Here is an 18,192-nt window from a genome sequence, read left to right as displayed (position 1 = left end):
ATTGGTCCTTAAAAGCAGAGAATCTTTCCCAGCTGTGGTCAGAGGGTGATTTGACTATAGAAGAATGGTTAGAGACATGCAATACTGCTGGCTTTGAAGATGGAGAAAGGAGACCAAGAGCCCAGGAATGTGGGTGACCTCTAGAAACTGAAAAAGGCAAGGAAACATTATCTCCCAGAGCCTCCAGAAACAAAGGCAGTTGACACCTGGATTTTAGCCAAGTCAAACCTGTAGTTCACTTTCTAAGCTATAGAAATTTGTGCTGGACTTCTTGCCTACAGAATTATAACACAGTAAATGTGTTTTTTAAAGCCACTAAGTTTGTGGTAGTTTGTTACAGCAGCAATAGAAAACTAATACAAGATATAATGTATTAATTTAAGCTTTCTCAGAAATTGCAGGTCATAAAGTATAGCTGAAAATCAGAGGATAAAAGAGAAAAAGAGAAATTACAATTTTGCAGCTCTTTAGGACCAAAAATTAGTAGTTCAAATAATGCAGCATTTAAACTAGAGGATATGATTCTTACCATAGGTGTCCATGGAATATTTGAAATGTGGGAAAAATACATTTACATTCTTTAGTTCTTCCACAGTTAGGTCCCTGAACTTGTACTGAAAAGAGAAAAATAAGCATGGAGTAAGAATAAAGCTATAAGCAAAAGAACAATTGCAGTTAACTTTATTTTTTTGAGATGGAGTCTCACTCTGTTGCCCAGGCTGGAATGCAGTGGTGGGATCTCAGCTCACTGCAACCTCTGTCTCCTGAGTTTAAGTGATTCTCTTGCCTCAGCCTCCTGAGTTGCTGGGATTACAGGCGCATGCCACCATGCCTGGCTAATTTTTTGTATTTTTAGTAGAGGCAGGGTTTCGCCATGTTGGTCAGGCTGGTCTCAAACTCCTGACCTCGTGATCTGCCTGCCTCGGCCTCCCAAAGTGCTGTGGTTACAGGCGTGAGCCACCACGCCCGGCCTGCAGTTAATATTTAATTGACAATTTACCGTGTGGTAGGCCCTGAGCTCTGCAAACAAGAATGGCATTTGATTTAATCTTTTTAACAACAACCCTACCAGGTAGGTAGGGCTTTACAACTGCTCTATAGGAGCAGGAGAAGAAAATGAAAGCTAGAGAATCAAAGTAACTTGCCGAGTCATATAGCAAGTTAAATAGTGAAGCCCAAGCTCAAATCCAGGACCAGAGTCTTTAATCTCTAAATCAAACTGCCTCCAAATACCTCCAGACAGCTTAAAAGATGAGGCAGAATGAATCACCCCTCTCACCACTATGCAGGATCCAACCGTCTTTTTGGCATGGCTCATTCACTTGAGACACCTCGACTTTCCCCTCCCACTTTCCTGGCACTGCATCCTGGGTTTCAAATGGAAAACAAAAGCATGCGAGGTTTTGTAGTCAGGTGTGTGAACTGCCTCTTCATTTATCCAGATGTCTTCTCAGAGATACTGACTTGGCTGTCTTGTGGGCAAAATCATTTAAATTCTTTAAGCTTATTTTCTCATCCACAAAAATAAATAATACTTACCTCTTACACTAGTGGTTAGGTTTAAATGAAAGAAAATAAGTATATTAAGAGCTTACCATTCTGAAAATGGATTTGAGACAACAATTTCTTTTACAATGGCATCAAAAAGAATAAAATATTTAGGAATAAATTTAACAAGGTACAAAACTTAGACTCTGAAAACTATAGAACATTGTTGAAAAAAATAAAATAGACCAAAGTGAATGGAAAGCATCCCTTGTTCATGGACTTGAAGATAGTATTGTTAAGATGGCAATTTTCCTCAACAGATTCAACACAATCCCTATCAAAATCCCAGCTGGCTTTTTTTTTTTTTTTTTTTTTTTTTGCAAAGATTTACAGACTCTAAAACTCATTTGGAAATTCAAGGGACCCAGAATAGCCAAAACAATCAGGAAAAAGAACAAAACAGCTGTCGGATTCATACTATAATCAAAAGACAGGCTATCATCAAAAGGAGAAAATAACAAGTGTTTGAGAGGATGTAAAGAAATCAGAACTCTCACACATAACACCACTGCCAGTGGCAAAATGATGCAGCTACTTTGGGAAACAGCCTGGTAGTTCTTCAAAAGACTAAACACAGAGTCAGGGTTACCACATGACTAAGCAATTCCACTTCTAGGTATACACCCAAGAAAAATGAAAACAGGTATCTACACAAAAACTTGTATACAATTGTTCATAGCAGCATTATTAATAATAGCCAAAAAGTGAAAACAATTCAAATGTCCATTAACTAATGAATGAATAAAATGTGGCATATCCATAAAATGAAATTTCAACCGCAAAAAGGAATAAAGTGCTAATATATGCTACAACATGGATAAACCTTAAAAACACTATGCTAAGTGAAAGAAACTAGACACAGGCAGTGGCTGCCTCTGGTCTTGGCCAGAGACTGTGCTTCCCAGAAAAAAAAAAAAAAAGAAAAAGTAAAAATAAAAGAAATGAGACACAAAGGCTACATATTTTATGATTCCATGTATATGCAATATCTCGAACTGGCAAATACATAGATACACAAAGTATACTAGTGGATACCTAGGATTGTGGGAGTTTGGGAGAAAATGGAAGAGGATTGCTAGTGGATCCTGTTTCCTCTCTCAGAGCCTTAAGTTGTTCACCTGCAAAAAAGATAAAGCTTGCTGGGCGCGGTGGCTCACGCCTGTAATCCCAGCACTTTGGGAGGCTAAGGTGGGTGGATCACCTGAGGTCAGGAGTTCCAGACTAGCCTGACCAACATGGTGAAACCCCATCTCTACTAAAAATACAAAATTAGCCAGGCATGGTGGCAGGCACCTATAATCCCAGCTACTTGTGAGGCTGAGGCAGGAGAATCGCTTAAACCCGGGAGGCGGAGGTTGCAGTGAGCCAAGATCGTGCCATTGCACTCCAGCCTGGCAACAAGAGCGAGACTCAGTCTCAAAAAAAAAAAAAAAAAAAAGATATAGCTCTACTGCCTACAAACTTCAACAGCTGTGTATGAAGGTCTTACAATTAACATATGTAAAAGTGAGATAATAAAATATGTATACAATAGTAAGTACAGGCAGGAAACTACAAATTGACACAAAGAACATCTAAGTTACAGAAAGGCCTCTGGAGAAGCTGAATCTACATTTCAGCCTAGAGTCTAGAACAGTATAGAAAATTAGTGGTTAAGCCAGGCATGGTGGCTCACGCCTGTAATCCCAGCACATTGGGAGGCCAAGGCAGGCAAATCACTTGAGGTCAGGAGTTCGAGAACAGACAGGCCAACATGGTGAAATCCCGTCTCGACTAAAAATACAAAAATTAGCCAGGCATGCTGGCATGCACCTGTAATCCCAGCTACTCAGGAGGCTGACGCAGGAGAATCACTTGAACCCGGGAGGCAGAGGTTGCAATGAGCTGGGATCACCTCACTGCACTCTAGTGACAGAGCGAGACTCTGTCTCAAAAAAAAAAAAAAAAAGAAAATTAGGGGGAAAAGGGAAGGTCATTCTAAGATGGGGAAGAATTTGCTAGAAGAGAAGTCTGATTATAAACAACTTGAGAGCAGGAATCGTCTTTCATTCATTGTTCTAGCTCTTCATAGTACTTAGTACAGGGTGTGCCTTTGATAGAATTATGTTTTTTGTATAGGAGTTAGCAAATAGGCAGATTTATATGAGTAGAGTAGACATAGAAAGTAATTATGATCCACAGCACTGAGCATCAAAACTAAGAAATGATCAGTATTAACTAAAACAGACTTGTTTAGTGTGTTGGGCAAAGTGAGTCCTAGATTCAGTGCCCATGATTCAGTGTAAACAAAACTGAATGAAGTCACCTCAACTCCAAACACTACACAAATGTACAAAAGGCTGCATTGTTGTCACCTGGAATATACATATTATCAACAAATATAATTTATGTTTCATTTTCCACTATTTTTTACATCCTTAAAATCACTGGAGAACATGATTATTAATAGCTATATAAGGCTACACTAGAATTGATTTAATTGCAAAACTGCTACACAATTTTCTCAAAGGCAGCAAAAGCACTCTTCTCGGGACTTAAAAACCCAAATGTTACTATTAGTTAAATATTTCATTTGCTGTTTTGTTTTGACACCCACCACCCACCCCCGGGTCCTGGCCAAAAAGAACCTATTTTATCTGTCTCAAGGAAAATAATAACTTTTTTTTTTTTTTTTTTTGAGACAGGGTCTCACTATGTCACCCAGGCTGGAGTGCAGTGGCACAATCAGGTGCGTGCCACCATGCCTGGATAATTCTTTGGTATTTTTCGTAGAAATGGGTTTCACCACGTTGCCGAGGCTGGTCTTGAACTCCTAGGCTCGAGGGATCCACCTGCTTCACCCTCCCAAAGTGCTGGGATTACAGGTGTGAGCCACCACACCCAGCCTTATTTTTACTACATATTAAACAGTGTATCTTCTTACTGTAATATTAAGACAGATTCCATACTGGTCCTCACCACTAAAAATTCTGAATAACATTCTCTAAAGAAATGTGTCTCAAGCAGTGCCATGTGTTTAAAGGATACAAGTACTTCACTAAAGAAGAAAGTGGCCCAAGACATTCTAAAAGTAATACAATTACATGGTTATAAAAATTAGCAAGACTGAAAAATTGAGTTTAATAAAATTTTAAATTTGCCTGCTGCACTACAGTGTATTTATTCAGAAGACTGATATTTCTTTTTTCTTTTTTTTGAGAGGCAGTCTCACCCTGTCACCCAGGCTAGAGTGCAATGGTGTGATCTCAGCTCACTATAAACTCCACTTCCCGGGTTCAAGCAATTCTCCTGCCTCAGCCTCCCGAGTAGCTGGGATTATAGATGCGCACCACCACACCTGGCTAATTTTTTGTAACTTTAGTAGAAACGGGGTTTCACCAAGTTGGCCAGGCTGGTCTTGAACTCCTGAGCTTAAGTTATCCACCTGCCTCAGCCTCCCAAAGTGCTTGGATTACAGACGTGAGCCATCGTGCCCAGCTTTTTTTTTTTTTTTTTTTCTTTTGACGGAGTTTCACTCTTGTTGCCCAGGCTGGAGTGCAGTGGCGCTATCTTGGCTCACTGCAACCTCTGCCTCCCAGGTTCAAGCAATTCTCCTGCCTGAGCCTCCCAAATAGCTGGGATTACAGGCACCCACCACCACGTCTGGCTTTTTTGTATTTTTAGTGAAGATGGGGTTTCATCGTGTTGGCCAGGCTGGTCTCGAACTCTTGACCTCAGATGATCCACCTGCCTCGGCCTCCCAAAGTGCTGGGATTACAGGCGTGAGCCACCACGCTGGGCCTAGAAGACTGATATTTCAAGAGTATTCTTATATGACTTTGCTCAAATGTAGGACACACTGAGGAATAATAATACTTTGTAGTATCACTTATTAAAAGAAATTTTTAGCAGGAAGGAATCTTATAGATCAAATCCAGTATTACTTTTTTTTTTTTTTTTTGAGACAGAGTTTCACTCTTGTTGCACAGGCTAGAGTGCAATGGTGCAATCTCAGCTCACCGCAACCTCCACCTCCCAGGTTCAAGCGATTCTCCTGCTTCAGCCCCCCGAGTAGCTGGGATTACAGGCGCGTGCCACCACGCGTGGCTTATTTTTTTGTATTTTTAGTAGAGATGGGGTTTCACCATGTTGGACAGGCTGATCTTGAACTCCTGGCCTCAGGTGATCTACCCGCCTCGGTCTCCCAAAGTGCTGGGATTACATGCGTGAGCTACCGCGCCTGGCCTTACATTTATTTCTATTTTTTAGAGACAGGGTCTCGTTCTGTCTCCCAGGCTGGCAAGCAGTGGCACAATCATAGCTCTCTGCATACTCAAACTCCAGGGCTCAAGCTATTCTCCTGCCTCAGCCTCTCAAGTAGCAGGGACTACAGGCATGAGTAACTGTGCCCAGACTAAAATTATTTCTAGATATTAAACAATATTATTTGCATACTGCAATGAATGGTCAGGAAACCTCAAATATTTGTTGGACTGACTTGTTTCTGATTGGTTTCCTTAATTTATACAGCCAACAAATACTTATTAATAATAAGCTACCCCCAGCCTGGCCAATATGATGAAACCTCGTCTCTACTAAAAATACAAAAAAAATTAGCCGGGTGTGGTGGCGGGCGCCTGTAGTCCCAGCTACTCAGGATGCTAAGGCAGGAGAATCGCTTGAACCCAGGAGGCGGAGATTGCAGTGAGCAGAGATCGCGCCACTGCACTTCAGCCTGGGTGACAGAGCGAGACTCCATCTCAAAACAAACAATAATAATAATAATAAGCTATCTATGTGCCAGACTCTATGCTATGCACTGATGGAAAAAAAAAATCCTCTACTATTCTACTCTCACCCTTGAAAAAACCATTCTCTCTCTTCTTTTCCTTCATTCCAGTTCCACCAAAAATATGCTCTATGTTTGAATCTTAACTTGAACAATTCTTCCCATTGGACAATCCATCATCCTCTGCACATTAAAACTTGAATGGTTCTTTTAATTTCATGTGCTCTGAAGAGGAGACAGAAAGGGTAGTAATCCTAAGCATCATACTTCTCTTCCTACAAGATCTGCACCTGTCGCAGTAGATAAATTCATTGAAGTCACTTACATAAACAATTTCAATCTTAGGGCTTCAAAACCTCCCACGGGTATGTAAACTGCCCCAACAAGGAAAGAATCAAGTATAATAAAAATGGCATAAACTATGGTTTCTGCATTAGGAAGTCTTAAGAAGCATTAAGAATTATTTAAGGCCAGGTGCGGTGTTTCATACCTGTAATTCCACCACTTTGGGAGGCTCGGGTGGGTGGATCACTTCAGGTCAAGAGTTCGAGACCAGACTGGCCAACATGGTGAAAACCCATCTCTACTAAAATACAAAAATTAGCCAGGCATGGTGGCGCGCACCTGTAGTCCCAGCTACTTGGGAGGCTGAGACACAAGAATCGGCTTGAATCCGGGAGGTGGAGGTTGCAGTGAGCTGAGATCGCACCACTGCACTCCAGCCTGGGCGACAGAGCAAGACTCCGTCTCAAAAAAAAAAAAAAAAAAAAAAACAAACAAACAAAAAACAAACAAAACAGACTGTCAAAAAACAAAAAACAAACAAACAAACAAAAAACAAACAAAACCACCTTAACTAGGAAGCTGGTGAAAACTAGTCTTCTTAACTAGAAAATTGGCGGGGATTCCCTCAGATTTTACACCAGAAACTCAGGCTAGTCAGGTCTCGGAAATATAGGTCAGATTTCTAGGTCGGCCCGCCTACTCCCCAACCTTCCAACATTAAGATCTCTCCAGGGCCTTCAAGCTCTGTCTTCGTCCCTAAATCTACTCAGGTCTTTCATTCACTGCACGGTTATTTAGTACCTATGTTGTTGTCAAACATAGTGGCTAGAGGAAGGGAATACAAAAGCACAATCTCTGCAGTCAAAGGGGCTCACAGCAAGAGTATGGTTTGTAAATACATAATTACTCCACAATGTGATAATCGATACCTTTGAAAACAGAAGGGTTGATCAATCTTCCAGGGAGTGACTGAGTTGGGTCTTACAAAGGACGAGCTTTGCAATTCAAGAAAAAAGAAAAAAAAGGCAGACCATTTCAGCAGAGAGAGAGAAAGGCGTGGTTAGGCGTGTGCTGGGAGCTGTTTGAGGTCAGTGAAGCTGGGGGTATGGGGAGGGCTCGCACCAGGTGGAGGTTGGGAAACCTCAGAGTTGTGGGAGAAATCAGAATCCAGGTCCCCTCAGCCTCCCTGGGGCCGCTCCCCATAGCCGGTTTCAGACCAGCCGCCCCGGCTCCAAGCCCCACTACAAGCCGGGAAACGCAAAACGGAGGCAACCTGGCCAAAGGCAGAGGCAACCCCCCGCCCCAAGACCCTGAGGACCCAGACCTGGCCCAGCGGACTGCCCGCACCTTGCCAAGCAGCCGTCTCAGGCCCTCGCAGTCGAACTCCATCTCCAGGCCGGTCCCGAGCCAGGTCCCAGGACCCCAGCCCCCGGACCTTCTTCCGGACTTGCTGCAGGACGGAAGCCGCTGAGGACCAAACTTCCCGGCGGTCCAAGGCCCCGCCCCTTCCCAGACTGGAAATTCCACCCGCTTTCAACGCCCCGGGCTCAGCCGCGGCTGCGCCCGGAATCCGGGGCCTCTCCTTCGTGACCCCGGAGTGGGCAAGTGACGAGGGCAGGGCCAGAAACGCACTGGCGTCAAGGAAACCACGACCCATCTTCCTGGAAGGAAACTTGGGGACACTTAACGAAGAGAAGACTAGGAAGGACCAGAGTAGAAGCACTAAAGGAGGTAGAAGCAACACGCGGTGTTCTTGAAGAGTTTCCAGACAGATATATTAAATTCCACAGTGTATCAGAAAAAAGCAAGACCGAAAATTGCAGTTGAATTTAGGAAGGAGGCGATAATGGAACTTCAGAAGCAAAATTTCAGGGAATAGAAAGGAAAAACAAAGTCAGGAGGAGCCTTGCCAGAGAAGCGGAGATAGGACAGCCCAGCATGAGGGTGGCTTAGCATGGGGCGAGGGGTTGCTTATTTTTTTTAGGGGTGCCATAACAATGTTGGTGGTCAAAGAGAGGAGAAATCCAGGTGAACAAATAGTTGGAAAACAAGAGAGGAGGGAGATGGGTGGATAAGGTCATCTGGAGAAGGTGGGCGAAGAAGAGATGCAGGATACAGTAATTTTCTGGCGTTGTTTGGTCTCCTTGACCCGTGGCTGACTTACCTGCCCTGTATCCCTGGCTTGAGCCACTGAAGCGAAAAGTCCCAGGAGCTGGATATTGTAATTGTCAAGAGGTTGGGCGTATAGGAGGGAGATTGTATTTATAGGAAGATCTGAAGGGAGTGCTGCCCTGACTCAGGAGAAGAAGCTGAAAAGCTGGAAGGAACATTCGTTCAGAAAGTTTTTGTTGAGCATCTACTACTTGCCAGCTATTTTTCCAGGTCTCAGGATACAGCCGTGAACAAAATACACTCAGATAGCTGATGTCTTAAGGGTGTCATTCCTTTATTAGCAAAGAGAGAGCAAAACAATAAATGTAATAAGTAAATTATTCAGCATGTCAGAAGGTTGATTACGTGTTGTGGAGAATAAATTCTTAAAAGGGTAAGGAGATTGGGGGTAGGTCTCACTGAGGGGTGAGGGAGTAAGTGTTATGAATCTGAGTGCAGACAAAGCAGAAGCCTAAGGCATGTGCCCAGGGAGGCTCAACACAGCAAGGAGGCCAGTGTGGCTGGAGTAGAATGAAGTAAGATGGGGGTAGAGACAAGGAGGCTAAGTCAGGGAAATAAGAGGGAGGAGCAAGTGGTTTAGAGAAGTGAGTCTTCTAGTGTGAGCCCCAGATCTGCAGCCTCAGGTGCTGGGAGTTGTCAGAAATGCAGATACTAAGACCTCACCCCTGCTTTATTCAATCACAGGCTCTGGGGTTGGGGATCAGCAATCCTCTTTTAACAATTCTTCCAGATGATTCTGATGGGTGATGAAGTGCAAGAACCACTGTGGGGCTTTGTAGACAATTGTAAGGACTCTGGCCTGTCCGTGCCCTCCAGCAAGAGACCATCAGGAACACACCTGTGCTTAAACAAGTTGAGTTCATTATTAATAGTTCTTGCAGTGAGGAAGCAGGTGCTGTGGAGAACCATTGGGACAGCTTGGTGAGGGTGAGAGAACCTATTATAGAATTTGGGCGATTTGTGGGAGGGCTCAAGAAAGCCAGGCTTCACTCTGGATTGGGTGCTGTCAGAAAGCAGGGACATTTCTGTGACTAGGTATCTGAATAAGTATTGTCTATAAGATGGACAGACTAGAGTGAGGATAAAGCTATACTTAGTAAAGAAGCAGCAGTCACTCATAGCAGAGAAGGACGTTTAGTATTTCATGGCTTGCACAGTGACCTTGCTGTCTTGTCTCTGCTTAGACAAAATTTTGAAATGGCCTTGTTGTGTCTCCCTTTTTTATAGTCTGACTGGCCTTGTCTCATGTTGGTGTTCTGTGAGATTATGTCTCACAGAAGAATAACTGGGCCAAGCTGTGAGCATCAGGCCAGCTTCTAACAACCCTGAAGTCTAGCTGTGTCAGATCAGCTCTCAGATGTCAGCGCCTGCCGCTTCCTTTCTCAGGCTTTTAATCTGGGAGAAAGAGAAAGCCACTGGGAGGTTTCGAACAGAACAGTGACATGATCTGACTGAGCTTTAAAAAAATATTAATAACTGTGCGGTGTTGTGAAGAGGCAGTAGTGTCGGGCAAGAGTAGGCCAGAAGACAAAGTAGGAGGAAGGTTACAGAGAAAAGTTGATAGAAGGGCTGTTAAGTGCATCTCAGCCAGATCTAACCAACCTTAAAAAACAGTAGAACTGCCAGGGGCTCCAAGTTCTAATAGGTCCTGCCAGAAATCTATGGTATAAGGAAAAGATACCAGTTAGCAGCAAGGCCAGGGCAAGATTCTTGCATCTTTTATGAAAGAGCCTTTTATGGAAGAGGCCTTCCAATCAAACCTTCAGTTCTCTTCTGGTCACTATGCACACCTTATGCCAGAGAGAGTGTGAGTGAGTGTGTGTGTGTGTGTGTGTGTGTGTGTAGCATTTCCTTTGTGGAAGGTATATTGCTAAGAGTTTTATGTGCTTTATCTCCATTCATCTTCATAAGACCCTATGACCTGGATAGAATTATTACCTCAATTTTACTGAGAAGAAAACTGAGGTTTATTGTTATATTACCTATTTTCCTTGTTTCTGAGATTCTGTTGAATAAGAGATATATTAATGATAGCTTTTGGGGGAAGAAGAAGACTACAAAATTAAACATACATACTGATTTTAACACACCTATATGAAAAGAATGTAAATGTGAAATAGATGATATGTGTATAATTGTCTCCATTTTACAGATAGGGAAACCAAAGACTAAGGTTAAATTACTGCAGAAGATGATGTCAAAGACTATCTTCCTAATCTACGTGTTGTACTGCCTCTCACTGTGTGTGAAATTGTGATGACACTTTGTGATTAATAATAGTCTAGGAAATCAGCCAGGTGTGGTGGCTCATGCCTGTAATCCCAGCACTTTGGGATGCCCAGGCAGGCGTATCATCTGAGGTCAGGAGTTCGAGACCAGCCTGGTTAACATGGGGAAACCTCATCTCTGCTAAAAATACAAAAATTATCCAGGTGTGGTGGCAGGTGCCTTTAATCTCAGCTATTTGGGAGGCTAAGGGAGACAGAATTGCTTGAAGTTGGGAGGCGGAGGTTGCAGTGAGCCGAAATCTTGCCACTGTATTCCAGCCTGGGCAACAGAGTGAGACTCCATTAAAAAAAAAAAAAGCCTACAAAGTCTGAATTATGTGCTTATATTGCTATGCAGTTACAAGGGAAAGGCTGTGTAGTACTGACATTGGCTTTTTTTTTTTAAGCCTCTCCGTTGACTTCCATCCTGACCACCAGGCTACCCTTATCTCCTGAAACTGGTGCTGTTAGATCCTGTAATCCAGTTAGGCTGAAACATTCACTCTTCCCCAAGTACATTGTGTTCTTCCTTGCCTCATGCCTTAGTACCTGCCAGGAGTGTTTTATTATACTTTTGTACCTGTCTACCTCCATCTCCACTCCTCTTTCTGTCCTCAAATACTGTAAGGCCCTGGCAAATAGGGGTTGAATCTCATTCATCTCTATATTTCCAGTGCCTAGCATAATTATTTATGCATATATTCCTTCTTATATGTAGAAAGCCAGATATAAAGAACCTGCAGTGGAAAGTTTGCAGAATGAATGAAAGTATAAGGTGATTAATGCCTTAGGGAGAAGAAGGTATAGTGTACTAGTTCTCAGCCTTATGTGGGCTTCAGACTTTTTTTTAAAAAGTCTGTTGAGACCGGGCTCAATGGCTCACTCCTGTAATCCCAATACTTTGGGGCTAAGACAGGAAGATCATTTCAGCCCAGGAGTTTGAGACCAGTCTGGTTTTGTAGACCCAACTCTACAAAAAATTTAAAAATTAGCTGGGCATGGTGGTGCACACCTGTAATCCCAGCTACTTGGGAAACTAGAGCAGGAGAATCTCCTGCGCCCAGGAGGCTGAGGCTGCACTGAGCTGTGTTTGTGCCACTGCATTCCAGCCTGGGTGACAGAGCAAGGTCGTGTCTCAAAAAAAAATCTGTTGAAGATAGACCTGTCCCTGTATACATAGTCACGTATACAGTTTGTTTTGTGTCCAATTTCTGGAATGTTTATAGATTACTGAAGTCTGCTAGATCCCAAGTGTCGTTGGTGGGAGCATAATTTGCTACAACCTTTGGGCAGAGTAGTCTTGGACCTTTGACCCCATAATGCCACGTTGGGAATCTGTCTTACAGAAATAAAAGTACTTAGGATATATGTACAAAGATGTTAATAATGTTAAAAGGGGGAAAAATGTCCCAAACTAAGAAATGCAAATGTATATGCTGCATCTTTGTAAGTTTTAGAAAAAACACAAAAATGGCTTGTTTAAAATTAGAACTTGTTTTTTTTTGGTGCTCTACTTCTGATCTCTCTTTATACCCTTTGTTGCTTTCATGATTATCGGCCCTATCAGACATATTAGGGGACAAAACCTTGTTATTCCAGATATCACACATATATATATTCTTATCATATACTTCTTTTTTTTTTTTTTTTTTTTTTGAGATGGAGTCTTGCTCTGTCGCCCAGGCTAGAGTGCAGTGGCACAATCTTGGCTCACTGTAACGGCTGCTTCCTGGGTTCAAGTGATTCTCCTGTTTTAGCCTCCCAAGAAGCTGAGATTACAGGTGTGCACCACCACACCTGGCTAATTTTTGAATTTTTAGTAGAAACAGGATTTCACCATGTTGGTCAGGCTGGTCTCGAACTCCTGACCTCAGGTGATCCACCCACCTCTGCCTCCCAAAGTGCTGGGATTACAGGAGTGAGCCACAGCCCCTGGCCTATCATATACTTCTTAAATGTATGGAACTTAACTGTTGTGTTCATTGACAGCAATTTTGTATCTCAGGTCGTCCTTCCTGAAATATCCTTTGTAACAACCTATGTTTTTATGACCTTATGAATTAAAACTGCAATTTTTCTTAAGCTAATTCTTTTTGTAAGGATTTTATTTTATTTTATTTTATTTTATTTTAATTTTTTGAGACAGAGTCTCCTCTGTCGCCCAGGCTGGAGTGCGGTGCTGCAGTCTCTGCTCATTTCAACCTCTGCCTCACAGGTTCAAGTGATTCTCATGCCTTCACCTCCAGAGTAGCTGGGACTACAGGCATGTGCCACCACGCCCGGCTAATTTTTTGTATATTTAGTAGAGACGGGATTTCACCATGTTTGCCAGGCTGATCTCGATCTCCTGGCCTCAGGTGATCCACCTGCCTCTTCCTCCCAGAGTGCTGAGATTACAGGCCTAAGCCTGGGCCTGTAAGGATTTTATACAGCCTCTGCATTTTCATACTGTGTCTAAACTTGCATACTCTTTTTTTTTTTTTTTTTTTTTTTTTTTGAGACAGAGTTTCCTCTGTCACCCAGGCTGGAGTGCAGTGGCACAATCTCAGCTCACTGCAACCTCTGCCTCCCGGGTTCAAGTGATTTTCCTGCCTCAGCCTCCCGAGTAGCTGGAATTACAGGCATGCGCTACCACGCCTGGCTAATTTTTGTATTTTTAGTAGAGGTGAGATTTTGCCATGTTGGCCAGGCTGGTCTAGAACTTCTCACCTCAGGTGATCCACCCACCTTGGTCTCCCAAAGTGCTGAGATTACAGGCATGAGCCACTGCACTCAGCCTGAACTTGCATACTTTCTTGTCATCTTTTTGCTTCCCTGGTTAACAAGAAAAAAATTGGCCATGATTAGAAATTTGTTGAAGAAAAAAAATTTTTTTCACCACCAATACATTTATTTGATAGGGTCAAATCTTACCATAACTTTTTTTTTTTTTTTTTTGAGAGGGAGTCCCGCTGTGTTGCCCAGGCTGGAGTGCAGTGGCTCAATCTCAGCTCACTGCAACCTCTAACTCATGGGTTCAAGAGATTCTCCTGCCTCAGCCTCCCGAGTAGCTGGGATTACAGGCACTCACCACCACGCCCAGCTAATCTTTTTTGTTTTTTTAGTAGACATGGGGTTTCACTCTATGTTGACCAGTCTGGTCTCAAACTCCTGACCTCAAGTGATCCACCCACTTCGGCTTCCCAAAGTGCTGGGATTACAGGCGTGAGCCACCATGCCTGGCCTTAAGAACTTTTAAACTAGGTAGGACTAGAGACACTGATCTGCCTAACCTCTGGGTATTTATCCTGCACACAAGGCATCACCAGTAAATACATGAGCATTAGATGAGGGGGACGCGTTCTGACTAATCACGTGATTGCCTATTCAGAGGAAGATACTGCCCTTGTATCAAAAGTGGTGTTGAGAAAAATAAAGGCAGAGCCTAGCATTTGCCTCCTAGCACAGGCTGAAACATGCTAGTGGCCTTGTGCAGAAGAATGATGCTTTCAGCTGCAAGATAGGAGCTGGACCAACTGGGGGGGTTGGACAGGAGTGGGATCTGACCTGATTAGCCTTTCCCCATCCAATCTGGGCATCCAAAAGCCATTCTCTGGCCCTCTGAACAAGGCAGACTCAGCAAATCTGGGAGGTATGGGGATTCTGCCAGTTCCCCACCTAGCCCCACCTCTCCCAGGTTTGTTTGGCAGGTGATCTAATCCCCAGGGTGCAGCCCCACCCCCACCTGACCCCACATCTGGACAAACACATGGCAAATATGGAAACTGAAGCCCAGCTGGGCTGGAGCACATCCAGTTGTTGCTGCGTTGGAGTCATCTTGCAGATGTCCTGAGATAATCAGGCCTCACCCACAGTGGCCAGGTTGAGACAGCATGTTTTTTTTTTAAAGATGATTCAGGTTGCTCCAGGCCAAAGCATGATCCTGATGACACTTGTGGAAAAGCAAGCAGGCTGGAGCCTCAGAAGAGCTGGCCCTGCACACTCAGGTACTTAACAGCAGTAAATCCAGGATTTGAACACCAGGGAGTAAGGGGAGAGCCCAGCCTGCGGCCTGCAGTTGTTCACAGCCATGAGGCTGCCAACTGGCAGGAAAGGGTAGGTCAGCATGCTCACTGCGATCTCCATCACAAACTTGGTGTAGCTCCGGATGGCCAGGGCCTGGCCTAACTGGGAACCCCGATTCTGGTCATTTCTCAGCCCCCGCTAGGTGTCACTCAGGCTGTCATCCACCAGGTAGGCATTGATAAAGTGGGCCAGCAGGTTATAGCCTCACAGGAAAACTACTTCACCCGGGACATGAGGGATCAAGCCAACAAAGAATCCCAGCGGCCCATCCTCTTTGAAAATCTTCCCAGTGGAGCTCAGCCCACCACTGTACTTGACCTCCCATCCCACAAATTAGACCATGCAGCACATCAAGATGGCATGCAGGAGGTGGGCCAACATACAGGACACACACTGCATCATCATCCCCTAGGAGGTCTCCTTCACTGCTTGCTTCAGAGAAGTCTTCATATCCATCCTTATTGGAAACCTGCTTGATTTCATCTGGAGGGAAAACCTTCTTCATGCTGCCCCCGGTTACAAAGGAGAGGGGTCACATCAGTTGGGGGCTCAGACCTCGGAACAGCCCTGTCTTGCCATCCATCACACCCATGCCCGGTGCCGCAAAAAGGTTCAGTGGTCAGGGAGTTGTCTTCAGGACCCAGGACCCAGGACCCAGGACCCACCATCCACCATCCAGTCTTCTGGCCAAGGGTAGCATGGATGTGCGTGGGCAGTCTCGACCTTCACTGAAAGTTCCTGCTCCAGCTCCCACTCCTGCCATCTCCGTGGCACTACCGCAAGCCCAGGGCCAGAAATTTTAACAATCACAGCATTGTTTATGGTGGTAAAAATTGGGAAAAAAATCTGAATGCACATTATGCCAGTTATTTATTGCCTTTCAGTTCTAAATCCATCATTTATTGCTTGCTCTACCATAATGAAGCTGGGCCCTGTAAGCATTTCTTCCTCGTTAGTGGACAGGCTAACATTTTGTCAGTAGAGGGCCTTAGGAGGATACTACAAGAGGAAGGGCTTTCTCTTCCTAGTTCCAGTGTGTGTCTATTCCTGATTCTGTGTGGCTGCCAGTGGCATGTATGGGGACTTCTAGTGGCACTCACCCTGTCAAGTATCAGTGGCTCCACTGCGGACTTCTTCCACACCTGTGTCACTGAGACAATTTGCCAGTGAGTTCCACCAGCACCCATTGCCAGCTTTAGCCTGCAGCAGCTCATTAGACCTCTACCGTCCAGTTGGTCATGTCCACAACTCCTCCAACATGTTTTGGATCTCAGCCCTGGAGGGGAGGGGACGATTCCAAATTTATTTCTTCCTTGGGTACTTTGCCTCAGCCCTAGAGGTAGTGGCTGCTCCCTATATATGCTATTCCTGTAATATATAACACTTTCCACCCCTTCTATAGTTGGTCACTTGCTCCTAGTTGATAATTCTCTTTATTAAAATTTTCAAATTACTGTGTGGTTTTCTGTCTCCTGACTGGACTTGACCTACTGTATCATTGGGAGCAAGATTAAATAAACTAGAATATTATGCAAGAATTAAAAAAGAATAACCTAAGCTAGGCACAGTGGCTCACGCCTGTAATCTCAGCCCTTTGGGAGGCCGAGGCAAGAGGCTTACTTGAGCCCAGGAGTTTGAGACCTGCCTGGTCAACATAGCAAGACCCTGCCTTTACAAAAAAAAAAAAAAAAAAATTAGCCAGGCATGGTGGTGCGCACCTGTAGTCCCAGCTACTTGGGAGGCTGAGGTGGGAGGATCGCTCGAGCCCAGGAGTTCAAGGCTGCAGTGATCTGTGACTGTGCCACTGCACTCCAGCCTTGACAACAAAGCAAGACTGTCTCCAAAAAGAACATACACTTCTGCTTCTGTCTATGAAGGATCAACTGTTACAGAAATTAACTTCTCTTCATAAATAGAAAATTGCACAAAACATGAAATAATTGTTTTCAGACCTTGTACAAGAGACAGCACAAGACTGTGTACTTTGAGAGAAAGGAAACCAGTGAAGGTGAGTCCTACAATTGCTCCAGCCAGGAGGCAGTTTTCAGACTGTAGCACAGAAAGGGGTTACCCAACTGAGCATTTCACTGAGTTGAAGAGAAAGATAGCAAAGTACAGCAGAGGCCAGAATTTGCAGGATGGAGTACTAAGAAGAGGGAGCTCCATGGAGAAAGCTCCGTAGATTTCCACAGGGGCCCTTATGAGTCTTTGGCTGAGTTCTGTCTGCACATATATGGGATAAAACTCGATGAGGCCTGGAAAAGACCCACCCCAAAGCAGTAGGCCAAACACTTCTTGGAGTTCCTGAAGGGCAGGGAATTGTGGAACATTCCACAGATTTGAAAGACCTATGCCGGGCACAGTGGCTCATGCCTGTAATCCCAGCACTTTGGGAGACCGAGGTGGGCAGATCACCTGAGGTCAGGAGTTTGAGATCAGACTAATCAACATGGAGAAACTCTGTCTCTACTAAAAATACAAAATCAGCCGGGCGTGGTGGCACGTGCCTGTAATCCCAGCTACTCAGGAGGCTGAGGCAGGAGAATCACTTGAACCTGGACGGCGGAGGTTGCGGTGAGCCGAGATCACGCCATTGCACTCCAGCTTGGGCAACAAGAGCACAGCGCTGTCTCAAAAAAAAAAAAAAAATCTAATACAATCAGCCTCAGAGAAGGTGCTGAGAGAAATTGGTCATTAACTCAGCAGTGGGGATATTAACCCTGGAGTAAAGGCTGCTCCTGGCCTATCATAAAGCTTAAAACAAGCCTCAGAAGAATCAAACTGATCGCAAGTAACTTAAGTGCACCTTAGAATAAAATTTAACACTGTAGAATACAACAAAATCCAGCACTCGGCACTAAAATTTACCATGTTCAACATCTAATCAAAAGTTGTAAGACGTTTAAAGAAGCAGGAAATATCACAACAGGCCAGGCGTGGTGGCTCATGCCTGTAATCCCAGGACTTTGGGAGGCTGAGGCGGGTGGATCACCTGAGGTCAGGAGTGGAGTTCGAGACCAGCCTGGCCAATATGGTGAAACCCCATCTCTACTAAAAATACAAAAATTAGCCAGGCATGGTGGGGGG

General features: G+C 44.2%; 1 protein-coding gene and 1 pseudogene across 11 annotated transcripts in view; both read right to left on the bottom strand.

The window, feature by feature from the left end:
* Positions 1-8,234, bottom strand: part of UEVLD (UEV and lactate/malate dehyrogenase domains) — a 57,955-nt gene extending 49,721 nt beyond the window's left edge. For 5 of the 11 annotated variants that reach the window (XM_063641047.1, XM_063641050.1, XM_055282196.2 and 2 more), the window contains exons 1-2: positions 7,949-8,098; positions 530-614 (exon numbers count right to left, since the gene is read on the bottom strand). In XM_063641047.1, the coding sequence (XP_063497117.1) occupies positions 530-614; positions 7,949-7,990 (127 nt within the window). In that variant the 5' untranslated portion in view covers positions 7,991-8,098. Of the gene's footprint in view, positions 1-529; positions 615-7,530; positions 7,597-7,948 lie in introns of all 11 variants that reach the window. The other 6 variants (XM_055282198.2, XM_055282197.2, XM_055282195.2 and 3 more) reach the window with 5 other exon arrangements.
* A 6,618-nt stretch (positions 8,235-14,852) lies between these two features.
* Positions 14,853-16,999, bottom strand: LOC129484093 (mitochondrial carrier homolog 1-like; annotated as a pseudogene).
* Between the last annotated feature and the right edge of the window lie 1,193 nt (positions 17,000-18,192).

This window comes from Symphalangus syndactylus, chromosome 6 (genome assembly GCF_028878055.3).
Source record: "Symphalangus syndactylus isolate Jambi chromosome 6, NHGRI_mSymSyn1-v2.1_pri, whole genome shotgun sequence".
Lineage (NCBI taxonomy): Eukaryota > Metazoa > Chordata > Mammalia > Primates > Hylobatidae > Symphalangus > Symphalangus syndactylus.
This window is presented reverse-complemented; position numbering and strand designations above follow the sequence as displayed.